General features: G+C 52.8%; 5 protein-coding genes across 5 annotated transcripts; 4 read left to right on the top strand and 1 right to left on the bottom strand.

Moving 5' to 3' along the window:
- Positions 1-929: 929 nt before the first annotated feature.
- On the bottom strand, positions 930-3,508 carry POSPLADRAFT_1066110 (hypothetical protein; the record flags this gene model as incomplete). The annotated part of the gene is made up of 10 exons (XM_024482040.1): positions 930-1,080; positions 1,139-1,322; positions 1,385-1,888; positions 1,947-2,289; positions 2,343-2,408; positions 2,458-2,788; positions 2,837-2,964; positions 3,016-3,074; positions 3,130-3,227; positions 3,417-3,508. 9 exons carry the CDS (start codon positions 3,506-3,508, stop codon positions 1,147-1,149), a joined length of 1,797 nt encoding a protein of 598 aa, XP_024339068.1. The 3' UTR covers positions 930-1,080; positions 1,139-1,146.
- A 191-nt stretch (positions 3,509-3,699) lies between these two features.
- POSPLADRAFT_1074466 (hypothetical protein) lies at positions 3,700-4,909 on the top strand. The gene is made up of 3 exons (XM_024482711.1): positions 3,700-4,182; positions 4,244-4,354; positions 4,405-4,909. Exons 1-3 carry the CDS (start codon positions 3,736-3,738, stop codon positions 4,855-4,857), a joined length of 1,011 nt encoding a protein of 336 aa, XP_024339067.1. The 5' UTR covers positions 3,700-3,735; the 3' UTR covers positions 4,858-4,909.
- Positions 4,910-6,030: 1,121 nt separating this feature from the next.
- On the top strand, positions 6,031-6,677 carry POSPLADRAFT_1142372 (hypothetical protein; the record flags this gene model as incomplete). The annotated part of the gene is made up of 2 exons (XM_024485413.1): positions 6,031-6,156; positions 6,204-6,677. The coding sequence occupies 2 exons, from the start codon at positions 6,031-6,033 to the stop codon at positions 6,675-6,677; spliced, it is 600 nt and encodes a 199-aa protein (XP_024339066.1).
- Positions 6,678-6,732: 55 nt separating this feature from the next.
- Positions 6,733-8,308, top strand: POSPLADRAFT_1142504 (hypothetical protein; the record flags this gene model as incomplete). Its single annotated transcript, XM_024485436.1, has 2 exons — positions 6,733-7,740; positions 7,793-8,308. 2 exons carry the CDS (start codon positions 6,733-6,735, stop codon positions 8,306-8,308), a joined length of 1,524 nt encoding a protein of 507 aa, XP_024339065.1.
- Positions 8,309-9,146: 838 nt separating this feature from the next.
- Positions 9,147-17,231, top strand: POSPLADRAFT_1142775 (hypothetical protein; the record flags this gene model as incomplete). The annotated part of the gene is made up of 12 exons (XM_024485469.1): positions 9,147-9,329; positions 9,760-9,774; positions 10,925-11,223; positions 11,275-11,341; positions 11,479-11,676; positions 11,799-11,950; positions 13,408-13,620; positions 13,673-13,739; positions 13,788-14,084; positions 14,131-14,815; positions 16,256-16,485; positions 16,608-17,231. The coding sequence occupies 12 exons, from the start codon at positions 9,147-9,149 to the stop codon at positions 17,229-17,231; spliced, it is 3,030 nt and encodes a 1,009-aa protein (XP_024339064.1).
- Positions 17,232-19,222: the final 1,991 nt, after the last annotated feature.

The following is a 19,222-nucleotide window of genomic DNA, read 5'->3' as shown; positions in this document are numbered from 1 at the left end:
CACTTCAGGGGAACCACACAAGTCGACACAGTCACGACAAGACGCTGGAAAACAAATGCATTAGACACCAACTTGTCCATGTCCCGCTGTTCTTTCTTGTTTCCTGGGCTGCGTGCTTTACTTATGAGCATGGCATGGCTACTGAGATGCCATTTCCACCCTTCCGGATCTGCAACTGCTATCAGGACCCCGCTATCCTGCGTAGCGAGAGTTTTGGTATGTCCATCGATGTCTTTGGTGTCGAGCGTGGTAGAACAGCCTGCACAGGAGTTGTGCACTGAACTTATCAACCAGAGAATATGTAACCGTGAACGTCTAAATGCCTCCTGAAATATGCATCGTGGGGGGACGTCGCCATGCTGCTTTCCGAAGGCGAGCGAGGCGTTTCAGGACGTACGCATTCCCCGCCGCCGCTGCGTTCAAGCAGTACTTTGAGGGTGTTCGAGTGGAAGCCCGACTATGCTTTTCTCAAGACATTGTCGAGGAAAAAGATGGAGAGCAAGGGCTGATAATAGAATTGGAAGTTCGACTGGCCTGATAGGTCGACAGCAGAGGGCACTTTTGTTCCGGAGGAATACAAGGCTGAGTATCACTTTGTAGAAGACGACAAGCGGGATATTCAGTAACGCTGTCTATTCTGGACAGCTTCCCAAGGGCGCGGCAGGATCGTCTTTGTCGTGACAGCGGCGGCATGCGTGGACGATGTGCGAATGCCACCGTGGAGTGTGGCTTAGATCAGACTATTTCCGCTACCTCTGGAACGTGCCAATAACCTGTTTGCACGTACAAGGTTGGAAGACGCAGCTAACTGAATATGCGGTGAAAAGCAGAGTGAAAAGCAGAGTGAAAAGCAGATTGGCAAGTTTCTGCTGCTTTCTTGTGCCCTGAAAGCAGCCTAGAATCAGGTCACCTCGCGAGTCAAGGACATACAGTGCGACCGTTAAATAAATTGTATCGCACTAGCGATTAGTCCGCAATCCTGTCATATACTTTCTGAAGCGTATATCTGAATGCTCCAACGCCAAGACATATGCGAAGATTCTCAGGCCCCAGCATGAAACACTGAATTTTCCGTCCGCTCTATGACCGTCGTCAGACCATGTAGAAGTGTTATAGATCTAAGAGATGGGTAAATTACCGGTGGACTCATTCTTCGTAGACAGCTTCGGTGTCTATACTGTGTGGGGAGCTCCCAAGACTATTAAGCTCGTCCTCTTGAGCATCAAGATGTCGAAAACGGAGCCAGAAGGCAACGCCCGTTACAGCAGAGAGAGCGCACAAAATGCCGTAATTCCAGACCAAAAGCGGGTCTGCAGAGAGTGCTGCAGGGCGGCGTGTGTCCAACATCAGCATATGTACGCTATGTTGGACGTTCCTGACTTACAGACGAAAGCCTCAGTAATCGCGCTGGCAATTGCGGACATGAACAAGAAGATCGCCATGACCAGCGAGCGCATATTCTTCGGAGCCTTCGTGTACGCGTACTCCAATCCTGTAATATTGGTGAAGATCTCTGAGACTGCGACGAGGATGTAGCCTCCAGACTGGATCCACACGTTAAGGTCTGAGGTGACGGGGTGTCCGTCGGCGTTCTTGCACGTCGAGACAAAGTAGCCGCACGGGTTGCTGTGGTAGATCTGGTATTGCACGACCGCCGTCCACGCCATAGCAGCCGATGCGAAGAGAAAGCCGAGGGCGATCCGCTTCAGTGGCGTAAACCTGATCCCAGCGCGCTGCAGAGATGGATATATGTACAAGTCGAAGACAGGAATAAGTAGGATAAGGGAGAGCGGGTCAAGATTGGACAGGATGTCATTAGGCACGCCGTACGTCGACATGGTTGCGGCTTGAGATGTCAGGTTGGTGTTGAGCTGATTCATGACGAGATCTACGTATCAAACATGAGATTAGATCGCTGTTGGAAAAAGAGAGAGAAGAAGACTTGCAGAACACAGGGTACCAGAGGAACACCTCGCAGGCCTTTAGCCCACGCTTGAGCTCATCTACACCTTGCTCATCGAACGTCATCCACGCCGGTCGGCGAGGGCTAGGTAGGTTACTCGGTTTCGCTCCATCCCACATGTCGAGTGCAGTCATGTTGCGGAAGGTGGTATATGGGTTGAGGGACCATCTTCCTTGCATGAGGAAGCTCCACGTCCGCAGTACTAAGCCGAACACAGAGCCTGAAGGGGGTGACTTGACATAGCGGTTTCGACCGAGATACAGAACCACAGGACAGAGCAGGAAAATTACAGTGGGAAGAAGGTATGCTAACCAGAAACCAACATACTGAGGAGAACGGATGAACAGTATGCGTGAAGATAACATGTGTATATACTCACCTTCTCTGCGTATGTCATGCAAACCTGACCGACTAGGGCACCAACGTTTATAAATAAATAAAAATACTGTATGCTGCGGTGAATACGTGTATGCTAACGGAGGGAGACGACGAACCATATAGATTCTAGCAGTAGTTAATGCTGGATCCACGATCACCTTTTCGCCATTGGTGGTTGTCCGGGTGAATAACTTAGTTTCGCGGTATTGCTCTGCAACCAGAGGCGAGATGTTCGCTTTGAATCCTCCGGTGCCGACTCCCATTATCACAATGGCAAAAATGAAGTAAATGAGGGACAGGTGCGGGTGTTCTATCACATCAGGCAAGGCAGATACGACAAGAATGGCATGTCCAAGCAGCGCGATCACGACAGCCACACAGATAGTCTTGAATCGTCCCCAGTAGGCGTCAGCGACATAGGCTCCGAACAAGGGCACTATGTAAACCCTATAATGGTTTAGGGCGAGGAGGGAGCTGCGGACAAGCCTTGCTTACCAGAACGCGTTGAAGGTTCCGATAGCGGTGGACGCGCGCTGACCCATACCAAGCGCCCCAGACTGGCCATTAGTGTACCCAGCCCCCGTACGCGAGTTCGGTGGGAGGGGTTGTTGAATGAAGTTGGTCTTGTGCGCATTGGCTAAATGGTAAACATACGGAGAGAAAGCTCGACTCACAAAGACAACGGTTGTCCCGTAATAGGAGAATCGTTCCGCTAGTTCGATAAACGCAATGACTGCATAGTTTCTCTTACCGGTGAACGACATGCGACAATGCACTGGACTACGCACGATAAGCATTCCACGGTATAGCATCTGCCACGCGTCTCAGAGTGTCTCGTTCTTCAGGAGTAGGCAGTTCCGAATTATTGTCTGTGTTGTCTGTTCCACTAAGTTCAATGTATGCATAGTCTGGAGAAGATGGCCTGTGCTTGCGGGCCGAGATGGATCGAAGCAAGCCAGATATAGTCGCCAGGAGATCCTGCAGGTTGGGCCAACTCTTCGACAGCCCGTTGTTCATGGTACTCAGGAGGCTATGACAGCAGCTGGGACGAATTCATGGTTCAGATAAGCAATACGGTTGGGGCACCGTCTCGTAAATGTCGACCTTCGCTGTCAACAGAAACGCCTTCAACATGGGAACGACGGAGCGGTGCAGTGCAGGGTCCATTGATTATGTTTTTACATTATTTAAGCCCCTTCCAAGATAACCATATATGGGGAGTAACTAGTCATATATAGTAATGCAACCGTTTTTGACTGTGAAATGGACATGTCTATGCCGTGTTATCTGTTGAAACATGCTGCTATAACTTTGCTATAGCCTGAAGGTATTCCATCGTCCTCTCTCTGGTCAAAGATTTCCGCTCCGACTCTGGGTATTATAACATTACCACCATGCTCTTGCAACATGCAGCTCCTCGAAAAAGCGTCAGCTCTTGTCTAGTCTCCAGCGTTGCACGGAAACGACAGGTGCCACACCGAGGATTTACCTGCGGTGGATCGGTACCACTGGCCTCGACGGTGCTTCCAGACGCATCGCCGGATTTATTCCTCAAATTTGTGTCTTCGGCGCAGTCTATTCCTCTACGTTTCACGAGGACTGGTAACGATGCTGCCAGGGAGCCTGTGCGCGCGCGCGAACTTGTGAGTGCTCTGCGAAAGGGCGAAGACAGGCTCGTCGACATAGAGCTTGGTCGTTACGATAACACTGCCCCGGGCGCGTTTGAGCGCGTTCCTATGCGCCTTGGCCAGTATCTGGACTGGCTAGAAGACGACACACGCAGTGGCGGCACAATTGGGGGCCAGCAGCTGTATCTCGCTCAGTGGCGAGGGAAGGACGAGGTAGGAAAGCCAGATATCGACGAGGGAGCAAACAGTTGAAGGGCGGGGTCGTATGCGTCAGATACTCGAGATTGCAGATGTAGTGAGGCCGCCGTCGCTCCTTAGCCCTCTGCTCTCGAGCGGCGCAGTCGATCTCTACCAGAGCAGTTTCTTCGTCGGCCCCAACAATGCTGTGTGTCTTGCCGTTCTCCGCTGTGTGCATGGTGCTTACTGATAAAACAGGTCACCTCGCTTCATTATGATCCATACGAAAATCTATATCACCTACATGCATCCTCAGCTCCGATCGTCTACGCGAAACATTTTGTCTTGCTGCCTCCATCAGTCTCCCATGCTATCAGACGCGGCGACACACAAAGCTCCTTACGCAATACCTCTCCTATTGAGCTTTCTCTCAAACGCAAGCCGTATGAAGACTCGATCACGGACTCTCCGGGTGCAAGAACTCAAATATTTGACGTCTTAGTAGATGCTTCCGCACCCGCCCGATCCGCGGAGGCAATCTCGCAACATGCGCTCACCTGCGTTCTTGTCGAGGGCGAGACGCTCTTTATCCCACGAGGCTGGTGGCATCGAGTAGAGAATGTTGCTTTGCCTAATGGAGGCCGCGATCTATCGAAGACCGCACAGTGGACTGCTGGCGTCGGGTGGTGGTTTTTGTGCCGCAAGTCGTGATAGTATTCATATTCCATCAATCTAACTGGGACCCTGCTTATTCCGTCACTCTGTTCATACGCATGGTCTGATTGTTGTTTCGACACACGTGGATGCGTCAGGTCTTGGGGTTTGGATCACTGCTTCACTGCTTGTGGCGTCAATGAATCTGCGACTGATCTACTTGCTTGTCGCGAACCTATTGAGTACTGAATATCGGATGGCCCGTTCTGGTGGTCGAAGGCGGGTCGTCGTTGTAGCATGTCGTAATTAAACTGCAGATCTTCAGCATGGCAATGCTAGCACTACTGTGTATATATGTTGTCCGTGGTGGGTCCGTGTGCCCAACTCCACGCTGTAGCAGGTAGCTGATATATGATTCTTCGCACCTGCTGATATCGCAATTGGCTCTGTTCATGGTACCTCGAACATGCCATAGGGCCACCGACGAGAGGGGTGGATTGCACGAAGATGTGACTGCCTTTGCTTCATGGCCTGCGCGCGCTTGCAATCGGACGTCATCTGCTGTTATTCCCTACTTTCAATATCGTCGTCATTCTCGATTTCGTTATGTCCTGTTTCATGTTTCACCATCATTCACGCTTGTTTGAAGGGACCGCATCAGTGACCCACTCCTTTCTTCCGAGTCCTTCCGCTCCATATGGACACCAACGTCGTACGCACGACCCAATATTCAAGCGCCACCGCACAGGTCAGGGGTACATGCTGAGTGTGTCGTTTTGGGGACACTCTGCGTACGCCCCGAGGCATAACTGACGTCTCACTTGTGTGAGTTCTGAATCTGCGGTGGTGAACGACGTGTGATGGTAACTGATCACGTGCAGGTGGTGAATTGATGCGGAGATCGAAAGTGTGGGCGTCCAGCATCCGCGGTGCCATCCGCCGTGACGTCCATTGCAGGCAGGTGTAGCGCACCCTGCCTATACCCTCTCGTGCTCCCCATCCCCTGTGTCCCACGACAGCCCGAAACAGGGCCTCTAGTGCATTCATCTCATTACGAGCTAGCCATCAATCTCACCGCGGGACACTAGTCGCGAATCGAGGGCCCTCTCAGTCACTGCACCGCTCGCGCTCGTGCCGTACACGACTATCACAGCCCTCACGTCTTTAAGACCGCCCAGATGTCTTCTCGTTCGCGCCACTCAGCTCTCTAAACATTCTCTTCTCCCTGCCATGTCCAGTAATGAGACCCAGAAAGTCGACCAGATAGCACACCGCCTCTATACGAAGCTCACTATAGTGGTCAACCACGCCAGAGCAACTATCGAGGCGCCTTCGCTCGCCAGGGTCGACAAATGGGTATGTTAGCCATGTACAAGGTATCGAAGCGCACTGATCGCCTGTAGTTCAATCTGGAAACAGACTCTGACCTCTTCAAGGAGCATACCCGTATCTACCGGTCCATTTCGTCCACTGCGGACCCGATCCCACCCTTTCAGCTTCAGGTGGTACTAGTCGTACCCGAGCTGGCGGCGAACCAGGTGCTCGTATACATTGCGCCAGATTCGTCGAAGACCTGTCTCGCCTCCTCATGCAAGTACATCCTGCTCGAGTCGTGGGACCTCGTCTTCTCGCGTGATCTCGACTGGCAACGAAGTGGAGAGGATCGCCCTGATGCCTCGACAGCTACTATGTACAAGCACATCATTACGCTGTTCCGCAGCTCGGTAACGCTGCTTCGTATCTTGCCTGCGTGGAAGCTGGCTCGGCGGCTGCGGAGACGCCCTAGAGGGAACGGGGCCAACTTCACCATCGAGCTGCACGCTGGGGATGTGGAGGGGGGACGGACCTTGGGATTTGGTACGTCCTTTGAATGTTGACATTTGAGGCCGCTCTTACAGATCAGCAGATACCCCACCGGCACGAGATGCCTTAATGCTGAAGAAGGATACGCGTACATTCCCGGCCATCTTGCATCCACAGGGTGCTCTCAAGCTCTCTGTTACTTACCTCACGACGCCTAATTTCGATCTGGTCGAGCGCGAGTCATTACTCTCGTCACAGTTCTTCCATGAGGGCGTGGACTTCACGCCAACTCTAGTCAGGCACAGTCAGCGCGAGTCAATTTCAAGCTCTCCGGGTAGGCTGGCCCAACAGACTGCGCTCCCGAGCTCACATCAATCCTCTGTCGCCGACCAGTTCATCTTGCCACCTCCGATATCGTCACGGACGGCGTCCTTCCCGATTACTGGTGGAGGTAGCCCCCGCATGCAAACCATGGCATTGCCCTCTGTGCGACGTCTATCGAATGCTGGCATGGGTTTAGGCGGTGCGGGATCCCTGTCTGGGTTGTCGGAAGGTTCATCGCGTCAGGGGGGCGCCTCTATCGTCTCGCGGGATGAGGGCCCGTCGGTATCTGCACTGGCAGCACGATTGCGGCGCGAGAGTACGGGTGCAGGTCGGGGCATGGCGAGCGCGACGTCATTGCAGCAAGAGCTCTCGTCGTCCCCTGGTCCCGTGCCCATCCGTCGCGGGCCTATCACTCCGGTATATCCGTTCAAGTCTTCGACATTGTCTTCTGGATCGCCCTCGCCCTCGGTCCGGCAGCATTCGCCGCTTGGCTCGCTTCCTAGTGCCGGGCCATCATTACCTTCTCGTCCGATTCACTCTCCCACATCGTCTCGCGTTGGAGTGAATGTCCCACTAATGAGTAGCCGTGCGCCGTCATCGCCGGCCACCCCCTTTCGACCGTCGCCTCCACTTGCGCCATCAAGCTTTGGAGAAAGGAGGTCGTTGGGTAGTGCAGAGGGTATCGCGGAGAGCCCGAGGATGGGCGGAGCGAAGCGATATTCGAGTAGTTTTGGCTATCGATATGCCGCGACGGGAGGTGTAGGCAGTGAGGGGAGTGCGGGAAGCGCTGGTAGAGAGGGCGAACGGGCAGCGGTACGCTCGTTCTGTTTATCCATTGGCACTTGTTTGCTCACTGTGTCAGCAGGGTGCGTCGTTCTTGAGCAACAATACGGATGATGACGACATATCAGCATTTGTTCAAGCTATTGACGCTCGGAGACCATTGGCTGGGTTGCGGGAGCAGAGCACGCCGCCGCCCGACGAGCCGCTCGACGGCAGGCCAAATTCTGCGAACGTGTCCCGTCCCTCCAGCGAGCTCGCGCGGGCACGGACAATGTCAATGCCGGGGCCGATGCTGGCGACGGAGTCTGCAGTCGATGAGCGCCTGCGGGAGATGTCAGAAGCATTCAAGTCAACGTTACGCGGCCTTGGCGGGCGCCGACGGCGCGCCGTTGTGGGTGCGAATGTTCCGCAGGACGAGCCGGCCCAGGAATGCGTTCATACTCCCGTGGACGAGGGTATCGCTCTGCCTGCGACGTACGTACGGCCAAGGTACGGCTCGATGGGGAGCGTGCGCTCCGGGTTCAGCATCGCGTCCGGGGAGGTCATCGGGAGGATGGATCCTGAAGTGGGGGGAGACCCAGGAAGGAGCGCGCGGTAGCGGGCCGACGAGGAATTAAGAGTATGTCATGCGAGGCAGTGGTGAGATGTGGTCTATGTGGATGCCGCACGGGTTCGGCTTACATGTGTGGTGATGATATGGGGTCTGGTCGGTGTAATCTTGCCTATGGTTGACCTTGCTTGAACCAGTTGTTATCGGTATATATTCTGCATCTCCTGTCGCCTGCCGTCTATGCTAATTAACAAGCGACAGGCAACGTGCGACGGAGCTGTTTGGTTTAGTTCCATTGTATATTGCATGCGCAAGCGACATTTATCATGTAAGTTAGCAAGTGTATATTTAGACTGCAGTGTACATTCGTATCAGCCATCACGGACTTCTTGATCTGTTCTCATGCACTCGTTTTGGTATGCCACTCCCGCCCGCGTGTGAAGTTCGCTTCGCAAAGACCAACTCAAGTTTGACTTTAAGAACCTTTGGGTTCGTCAGCCATTTGCGTTGAATTCAACAGCCATGGCCCAGTGCAGAGGGTTGACGACCAAGCATTGCTACATGACGATGGCGGCCGAGCTCCCGCGCATCTGGAGGGCCCGTGCCTATGCCCCTTGTGATGCAAGAAGGATCTCTTCGAGGCACATGGGCTAATACCTGTAGTTAGTCTACTCTGTCAATACCGAGTAGTTTCGTCCGTTTCAACATATATGTCGTAAAAAAGAAATACCGTAGGCCCTGGTGCGCTCTCAACGATGAAAGCCGAAGGCGCTCATATGAACTTAGGAAAAGAGGGAACGGCCAATGATATTGCTCATAGCGGCCAGAGACTCGGATGAACGCGACGTGTCACAAGCATATGTGCGTGACGTCACGCGCTGAAGCCATGCCGGGACTCATCGTACTCGACGCTGCGACTCGCGAGGAAGAGCAGACCGAACGTGAGGAAGGCAGCATACGTTGTGCCTGCGCTTTTGCAGAGCTTCGCTGGCGTCAGGGCATAGGCAAGTTGCTGGGCGAGTTCGAGAGCGCATTGCATGGTCATGTCATCGCTACAGATGCCATAAATGTGTGCCATTCAGGCTGCACAGGTCGGAAACCCCAGGCCCCCTCTTTAATCGCAGCGATGTAGTGTCCCAGAAGACTCTATAATGAACGGATGAACCGACTCAAAGGGCTCAAATTGGGTAGTCCTAACTTGTGGTACTCTGAGTTGTTGGGCCTATGCTAAACGAACCAGGACTGTTGCCGTACTCGGAGCCTTGGACAGACATAGGAGTGTAGATGTGTAGGCACAACGTCTGTATTCGCGGTAGAGCGAGAGCGTATATGATTATGGCACGGCTCCAAGCATGAATATCTCTTCCCCATAGGCTTCGGCTTGAGACGCTATGACGCCTGTTGGTTTCCTGGTTTGCTTCTTTTTTGATAAAAAAACGATACTGAAGGTAAAGATATTGGACTCACCACCGCGGTCACTACTATACTTTCCACGCTAGGGTAACAATTTGTGCGTAAGTTGGCATGGATGGTCGACGTTCGACGAGAAGTGCTTTTTTCATTTTTATTATTATTATTTTTTATATCCAGTTTTGTATCCGCTTGAGGGCGTTGCCCTATGCCGGATAATACATGTGTGTGCTATGCGATTAGAAGTAAACAGGGTCATTGGCTGTCCGGTAGCATGGGGAAGAGTGAGCGCGAGCGAGCTATCGTGCGCGTGCAGGGGCGGAGGGTAGAGGGTCAGTTGGGCCGCGTCGTATGGAAGGGGCCGGGTGAGGGCGTAATCGAGTGCTTGAGCGCAGAATGGGACGAGAGTAGATAGGTTTAGGTAGAAGATTATGTGTTGTACAGTAGGGATGATTCGTGAGGGGTGAATACTATGTATGAGAAGGGTGAAGATTACGAGAGAAAATCAAAGAGAGATGAGAGAAGGAAGAGAGGAAGAAATGGGGGAAAGGGGGTGCTGTGTGGAAACATAGCCGTCGAGTGGTGTTCGCGCCTGACGAGAAGTGCTTGAGAAACGGTGATCAAATGATATGTACGCTAGAATTGACTGCTAGTGCTGTCCACGTTACAGTAGTCAAGGCCACTACTTGGAGAAGAGAATCAAAGAGAGACGATGTTCACGTCCGACAAAAGCACAGAATTTGCCCGATCAATCTATGATCACAACTATTAACCGGACCGGCGCTCTGGCGTTGAACCATGCGCGTACGTTTGTTTATTGTCGTACTACAATAGTACTTGCTACATGCACGCTTCCAGTTGACGATGCTAGCTGAGCCAGTCGTTGTTCAGGCACAGTCCTTTGTCCTAGCCAGACTCTTGCCTCAGCGTTCAGCATATTGGACATCGTATCACGGATACAACAGGGCAGCACTGGTGCCAAATCGGCCATTTGTGGCGTTGCGCGTTCGCTACACATATTACGAATGCGACAATGTGCGATTATTCTTGGTATCTACAAAGAAGCGTACTAGCGGCTTATATGCTGACTGCGACATGCCTCTGGTTTCGCGGTCAGTCGATGCACACGTCGGACTTGACGGCACGCTTCGCGCAGTGCCCTTCCTGCCAACGTCAACTACATCCTTATATCTTCACACATTCCCCAGCATACAGGTTATGAGAGGCTCCGCAAGCTATAATACTATATCCCAGGACGACGAAGGCGACAAACACAAGCTTGACGAATCGAGTTTCGAAAGATTCTGGTCGAAGGCGTGGAACGAACGGCTGACTTTTAGGAAGAGGGGGTGGGCCTCCAAGACGATGAAGACGCGAAGCTCTGGAGGAGACGAAGTCGTGCAAGACAACTGGGATACATTCAGCAAGGACGTGAATGACATAGAGTACCTACATAACCCTTCCGGCCGATGTATGTTTGAAAGACTGGAATTCCAGGATCTCCCGCTTTCAGAGGAGCCATCGATCTACCGGGAGCTAGCGATATATGACCAGTAAGCAATAGAACTTACGACTTGCGTCGAGTATTAATGGTGCCCTGATAGGCTAGCGGCCGACTTCTCCTGGCGAGGCGTCGATCGGTCAATCGCCTGGGTCGAAGCCATGAGACAGGTATGCGATTCCAGTCAGCGATGCTTCCGCGGTCTTACGCATATTAGCTTGACCATGAAGGATTTCCATCAAGGTTCTCGCTAGCCAGTGCGAGACCGCGCTCAGGAGGATCCCCGTTATTCTCTGCTGCTGTGAAGGAAGATGCAGTAGCATTGCACGCAATGCAAGTCCCCGTTGACGGGGACCCTCCTCCTGCAACTCCTGATGAAGAGGTTGTAGAAGCCGGCTGGGGAGATGACCCAGAGCCTGATTTCTCAATGGCACCGGTGGTTCGTCCACCTGTCGTTGCTGACGAAATCAAGGTCGTAGTCTTTGACCTGTACGGAGTGATCTTGGTAAGCAGTTGAGTCATTCGTGCGGCCACTCGCTCACCTTAGTCGTCATCTCACTGGTGTAGGACCGTCAAGAGGATTTGCGCTGTGCACTGCGCACGTTCCTTCCTCTGGACCCCCACCAGCATACCATAGACGGCTTAACGCGACTATACCTCGAGGCTGAAGCCCATCTCATTCGTGATAGACCTGACGTGCTTGGAGAACAGTTGGTCCATGCTGCGCTCAGGGACATGTTGTGTACTGTCGGCCTGTGTCTTGCAGATGACATAATACGGTGCGCCGTCGATGCTATATGCCCAACTCCTTACGACGATGTATCCGATGCCTTGAGGACGCTGCATGCGCGCGGCCACCACCTTTTGTGTATCACTCCTCGCGATGCATCACACATTAGGTTCTTTTCCTCTCCTGAACTCCGCACACTCTGTGTCTCGGCAGCTCACCTGCATACTCAAACGGAAGATATATGCTCTCAAGTGGTCGAAGAATGCCAGTCAATTCTCCCGGAGATCAAGAACACTGAGATTCTCCTTGTCACAACCGGGCTATACAGGATCGTTGAGCTTGCGAGTGCAGCTGGAATACCGACCGCACTGGTCCAGCGGCCGAGTGTAGACGAAGCTCAACTTGAACGCAAGACGGAGCAAGGCGAACTATCGTCGCCTACGATGACTATTGGAGGACTGGGGGAGCTGTGCGATAAGCTGGAGCTGATGCGCTCAGGGAGTCTTAGTCAGAGTGAGGCGTGATGAGTCCTATTTCTATTGTCATGTTACATTGCTATCGCTTGCTTTTCATTGACAGACCTGACTATATCACCACTCAAATAGCTGTTTGCTAGACTCACTACACGCCCCGCATGGTGGATAGCACTGTGAGCGGGAGTTCATGTCCAGCGCTGTGCACGATAGAGCGTTGGCTGGCCTAGGATACTCGCCCCACTGGAGTACACTTTGTGCGTATGTTATTGATACAACTAGTCGACGGTCGACGAGAAGTGTTCGGGGAACAGTGACCAAACCATGTATGCGCTGGATTGAATGTAGTGCGATCCGTGTTACACTAATCAAGGCTACCATGTAGAAGAGAATGTAGTACTAAAGAGGGACGACGTTCCGAGTCACGTCCGACAAAAGCATAGTGTTTGCCCGATCTATCTATGATTACAACTAACCGGTCTGGCGCTCTGGCGTTGAACCGCATGCGTTCGGTTTTGTTCTTGTCGTGTTGCCAGTATTAGTACTTGCTACATGCACGCGTCAAGTTGACGATGCAAGCTGAGTCGGTTGTTGTCCTCGCGCAGTCCTTTGTTCTTGCAAGACTCTTGACTCAGCGTTCGGCATATTGGACGTCGTGGCACGGATACCACAGGGCAGCCCTTCTATCAGCCCAGCCTTTTGTCGCGTTGCGCGTCCGCTTCACAGAATTCGGATGTGACAATGTGCACTTGTTCGTAGTATCGCCTAAAAAGCGCACTAGCGGCCTATACGCTAACTGCGACCTACCTCTGGTTCTGCAACCAGGCAACGCTCGACTTGACGATGCACTGCATGCGGCGCCCCCTCTACCAACCTGGACACGACAGTTATACCTTCACACATTTCCAGCCTTGAAGACTCAGAGGGGCATCGGAGGCATGCTTCAAGACGAAGAAAGCGACAAATTCAAGCTTGAGGAACCGAGCTTCCAGAGGTTCTGGTCGAAGGCGTGGAGCGAAACAGTGAGGTATAGAGAGAAGGAGTGGGGATTTGAGACGATGAAGCCGCGAAGCTCTGGTGGAGACGAAGCTGTTCAAGACAACTGGGATACATTCAGTAAGGACGTGAATGACGTAGAGCACCTGCACGACCCCTTTGGCCGATGTGTTTTTGAGCGGTTAGAGTTCAAGGATCTCCCGCTGACAGAGGAGCCATCGATCTACCGAGAGCTAGCGATATATGACCAGTATGTGAAAGATCTCACGAGCTTGTGTTGAACGCTGATGATGCCCTACTAGGCTAGCGGCCGACTACTCTTGGCGGGGTGTCAAACGATCAATTTACTGGGTCGAAGCTATGCGAAATGTATGCACTTTCCACTCAGTAATGTTTGCGTGGTCTTACGTATGTCAGTTTGCCAATGAAGGGTCGTTTGTCAAGCACCCGGTGCACCCGGTAGACCATGCGGAACTGTGCTCAGGGGAGCCCCCGTCGTTCTCTGCTGACTTGAAGGAGGATGCAGTAGCATTGCGTGCAATGCAAATCCCCGTTGATGGGGATCCTCCTCCTGCATCCGCAGTTGAAGAAGTCGTAGAAGCCGGCTGGGGAGACGAACCCGAACCGGATTTCTCATCGGCACCTGAGGCTCTCCCGCCTGTAGTCGCAAGCGAAGTTAAAGTCATTGTTTTCGACCTGTACGGAGCGATAATGGTAAGTTGCGAGGCCGTCCACAGGGATACTATCTCATCATTGCTAGGACCGTCAAGAGGCTCTGCGCCGTGCTCTGAGCACGTTTATCCCTTTGGACCCCCACCAGCATACTGTAGACGACCTATCAAGATTATACCTGGATGTCGAAGCCCATCGCATACGCGAAATGCCTGATACCTCTGACGATGATTTGGTGCGTGGGACCCTTAGCGATATCCTGCACATCATCGGTCTTCATCCTGCGGGAGACATGGTGCAGCGTGCCCTCGATGCCATACGCCCAGCTCCCTACGTCGATGTCCCCGACGCCTTGAGGACACTGCAGCAGCGTGGCTATAAGCTGCTGTGTCTTGTTTCTTGCGATGCGTCTCACGTCTCGGAGACTGCGTCCTTTCTGCCTCCTGAAGTCCGCACACTCTGTGTCTCAACAGCTCATCTACATACCCCATCGGAAGGTGTATGCTCCCAAGTGGTCGAAGAATGCCAGTCAATTGTCCCGGAGATCAAGAACACTGAGATTCTCCTTGTCACAACCGGGCTATACAGGATCGTTGAGCTTGCGAGTGCAGCTGGGATACCGACCGCACTGGTCCAGCGGCCGAGTGTAGACGAAGCTCGGCTCGAGCGTGCGACGGGGCAAGATGAACTATCGTCGCCTACGATGACTATTGGAGGACTGGGAGAGCTGTGCGACAAGCTGGCTTTGATGCGCTCGGAGAGTCTTTGTCATAGTGAGGCTTGATGGGTTCTGTTTCCTATGTTATATTGCTGTCGCTGCATTGTTATCACTTGCTTTTCATGGACAGACCTGACTATATCACCGCTCAAATCGCTGTTTGCCAGACTGTTAACGCCCTGCATGGGGAAGAACACTGTGACCTGGGGTTGCATGTCCTGCGCTGTGTGCGACAAAGCGCTAACTGTTCTAAATACTCGCCCCAATGGAGTGCACTTTGTGCACATGTTGTTGATATGACTGATCGACGGTTGACGAGAAGTGTTCGGGGAACGGTGACTCAGCCATCTCTACACTTGCCATCCGTGGTACAGAATCAAGGCCACTATGAGGAAGATAATATAGTATTAAAGAGAGAGGATGTTCCGAGTCACCTCCGACAAAAGCACAGAGTTTGCCCGATGAATCTATGATCGCACCCAGCCGGCCCGGCGCTCTGGCGTTGAATCGTACGCGTTCGTTTTTGTTCATTTTGAACGTTGTGATACAGTGGTACTTACTACATGCACGCGTCTACTTGACGATGCAAGCTGAGTCAGTCGTTGTTCAAGCGCAGTCCTTTGTCCTAGCCAGACTCTTGCCTCAGCGTTCAGCATATTGGACATCGTATCACGGATACAACAGGGCAGCACTGGTGCCAAATCGGCCATTTGTAGCGTTGCGCGTTCGTTACACAAGATACGAATGCGACTTTGTGCAAATGTTCTTGGTATCTACAAGGAAGCGTACTAGCGGCTTATATGCTGACTGCGACATGCCTCTGGCTTCGCGATCAGACGATGCACGCGTCGGACTTGACGGCGCACTGCGCGCGGTGCCCTTCCTGCCAACGTCGACCACATCCTTATATCTTCACACATTCCCCGGCATGCACGCTCGAGATGGCTTCACAGTTGGTAATAGCGTATTCAACGACGACGAAGGTGACAAGCACAAGCTCGACGAATCGAGTTTCGAAAGATTCTGGTCGAAGGCGTGGAACGAAGGGCTAAGGTTTACAGGGAGGGGGTGGGACTCCAAGACGATGAAGCCGCGAAGCTCTGGAGGAGAAGAACCCGTGCAGGACAAGTGGGATACATTCAGCAAGGACGTGAATGACATAGAGTACCTACACAACCCTTCCGGCCGATGTATGTTTGAAAGACTGGAATTCCAGGATCTCCCGCTTTCAGAGGAGCCATCAATCTACCGGGAGCTAGCGATATATGACCAGTAAGCAATAGAGTTTACGAGTTGCATCTAGCACTAATGGTGCCCTGCTAGGTTTGCCACTGATTTCTCATGGCGGGGAGTCGATCGGTCAATCGCCTGGGTCGGAGCCATGAGACAGGTATGCGATTCCAGTCAGCGATGCTTCCGCGGTCTTACGCATACCAGCTTGACAATGAAGGATCTTTATTGAGGTTCTCGCTAGACACTGCGGGACCGTGCTCAGGAGAACCCCCGTTATTCTCTGCTGCTGTGAAGGAAGATGCAGTAGCATTGCACGCAATGCAAGTCCCCGTTGACGGGGACCCTCCTCCTGCAACTCCTGATGAAGAGGTTGTAGAAGCCGGCTGGGGAGATGACCCAGAGCCTGATTTCTCAATGGCACCGGTGGTTCGTCCACCTGTCGTTGCTGACGAAATCAAGGTCGTAGTCTTTGACCTGTACGGAGTGATCTTGGTAAGCAGTTGAGTCATTCGTGCGGCCACTCGCTCACCTTAGTCGTCACCTCACTGGTGTAGGACCGTCAAGAGGGTTTGCGCTGTGCACTGCGCACGTTCCTTCCTCTGGACCTCCACCAGCATACCATAGACGGTCTAATGCGACTATACCTCGAGGCTGAGGCCCATCTCATTCGTGATACCCCCGACCTATTTGGAGAACAGTTGGTCCATGCTGCGCTCAGGGACATGTTGTGTACTGTCGGCCTGTGTCTTGCAGACGACATAATACGGTGCGCCCTCGATGCCATACGCCCAGCTCCCTACGCCGATGTCCCCGATGCCTTGAGGACACTGCAGCAGCGTGGCTATAAGCTGCTGTGTCTTGTTTCTTGCGATGCGTCTCACGTCTCCGACACTGGGACCTTTCTTCCTCCTGAAGTCCGTACGCTCTGCGTTTCTACAGCTGATCTACATACCCAAACGGAAGGTGTATGCTCTCAAGTGGCAGAAGAATGTCGATCAATTGTCCCGGAGATCAAGAACACTGAGATTCTCCTTGTCACAACCGGGCTATACAGGATCGTTGAGCTCGCGAATGCAGCTGGGATACCGACCGCACTGGTCCAGCGGCCAAGCGTAGACGAAGCTCAACTTGAACGCAAGACGGAGCAAGGCGAACTGTCGTCGCCTACGATGACTGTTGGAGGACTGGGAGAGTTGTGCGATAAGCTGGATCTGATGCGCTCAGGGAGTATTGGTTAGAGTGAGGCTTGATGAGCTTTATTTCTTCGTTCAGTTTGCTGTCGTTGCACTGCTATCACTCTGACTATATGACGACTATTAGCGCCCTGCACGGGGGCAACACTGATTCAATTGAGCTTAGGACTGTGTTTTACACAAGTCTAATCGACGAGCAACGTATTGGCATTTCAAGAGGACGAGTGCGCGTTGCTCCTATAGCAATGTCGCGACACTTCCCGCTTGCAGTCGGAGCATTCTGTTCCCGCCCGACGTAGGCCGGACATGTCAACCGCGGGCGCATGGTGTTCACTGGGGATGTCAAGTATGTTGCTGCTTCAGGCCCGAGGGGCACGGGTTGGACCTCCGGCAGCAGACTCGGTCTCACAGTCACTATCACGGACTCTGTACCTCTGTATCTTCACAGGGTAGGTCAGCCCATTGGAAAAGAGCATACGTACCTGCTGCCAGATTGTCGAATTCACGTCGGCGCATTTCTTCCGCTCCATCAACACAACTCACGAAGGAATCGCGAGACGCCTTTGAAGATTACCATTGTGACCATCAAGATAAGTGGGGACCAGTCCATAGGCGGGTAACATAATTCATCGTTAGGCTGTGAAATGAGGGCAAGCACAGATTTCCCCATACAGCGCGCACAGGACATGCCGTACTTCTGGAATGCATCTACATGCTAAGCATACATGGATATGCGTTCCGCAGTCACACAGACGGCCCTTATGCTTGAAGCGGACATGTTGACTCACCGTGGGCCAGTATTAGCCACGAAGTACCGAACCCTTGATTTGGGGCCTCTATGTAGTCCGATCTTTGCGATGCGGAAGAAGCTACTCACATCGATAGGCCCCAATGTAAAACAGCGTGGCGCACACGCCATGCTGTTTTGCATTGGGTCCTATCGATGTGAGTAGCTTCTAACTGAAGCGCAGGGCTAGTAGAGTATACGCCACGACGAAGAAGCGAACAGCTAGGAAGATGCAGCTTACCCCGCAAGACTACGCGCACCTCATCCGGTCTCGGCTCTATACACGATCATAAGGAGCATGTCCTCAAACAAGCCAAAGAGAACACATTTGTCATAGCGCAGTAAAGTTGGGAAGTAGCTTCGCTCATGTCCTCGCCAGTTTCTGCCAGTGGAACACAGATCGAGTCTACCCGCCAACACACGCAACGTGTGTGAGCATCCACATCCATAAATTTGGCCACCTTCGCGTGTCTCAACACCCCGAGCCTGATGCACACGTAGAGAAAATACACACCACTGACAGAAAAGGTCTCATTGCGCCCCATGCGAACATCAGACTCCCGAGCGAGCCCGGGTCAATAGAGGGTTTTCCGACAGTATGGTAGGCTAAGAGATAGATTCCGAGAATCGCTTCCCACGAACCCTGTCTATTGTCCGCATATTGTACGGTGATCGTCTTGACAAAAAAGGGTAACAGGATGTGTACTCGTAACCACAGTGGCCTCCTGCCGAGCGTCCGGCACAAATCAGGCATGATTCAGTAATCAGATTTGAGAACGTGGTGTAGAAGGCCCAGCAGCCTACGATATCCTTTGACCACTCGCCTTTGAGCAGGTTGTCAGCGAAGGGTCTCGTGCTGAGGTTCACGACCGTACATCCCCTGAAGGTCGCGGCAGTTAAATTGCCATTTATGTCGAGATAGAACCTCGTGCCCAATCCAGACTATAGGACAACTCACCGGCATTGGAGAAGCTATCCAAAGGGGCTTTCAGAGCAACGCCGTAGAGACGCCCGCAAGGACGGTAGGAATCGCCCTGTAGTGACAACCGGAATTTTGCTCGGATCGATCCTAGTTATGATGGCAGTGATGGCCTTGCGGTGCTCGGCAATCCCCGAGCACAGCGCCTCAGAGCAAACGTGCACGCCTTTGAAGCGGATGAGCGAAAGGTCTGAAGTCCAACTAGCAGGGAATTGAGTAGGTCCAGGCACTGAGAGTTTTGAGAACGATGCCGGAAAACCCGCCGGCAGA

Source organism: Postia placenta (assembly GCF_002117355.1).
Source record: "Postia placenta MAD-698-R-SB12 unplaced genomic scaffold POSPLAscaffold_7, whole genome shotgun sequence".
NCBI classification, from domain to species: domain Eukaryota; kingdom Fungi; phylum Basidiomycota; class Agaricomycetes; order Polyporales; family Adustoporiaceae; genus Rhodonia; species Rhodonia placenta.
This window is presented reverse-complemented; position numbering and strand designations above follow the sequence as displayed.

What these genes read in the sequence shown, in the direction of transcription:
- POSPLADRAFT_1074466 (XM_024482711.1), top strand. Translation starts at nt 3,736, where the DNA reads ATGCTCTTGCAACATGCAGCTCCTCGAAAAAGCGTCAGCTCTTGTCTA. An exon ending in AGTGGCGAGGGAAGGACGAG is followed by an intron (nt 4,183 to 4,243) that starts GTAGGAAAGCCA and finishes CGTATGCGTCAG; the next exon opens with ATACTCGAGATTGCAGATGT. An exon ending in TCGTCGGCCCCAACAATGCT is followed by an intron (nt 4,355 to 4,404) that starts GTGTGTCTTGCC and finishes CTGATAAAACAG; the next exon opens with GTCACCTCGCTTCATTATGA.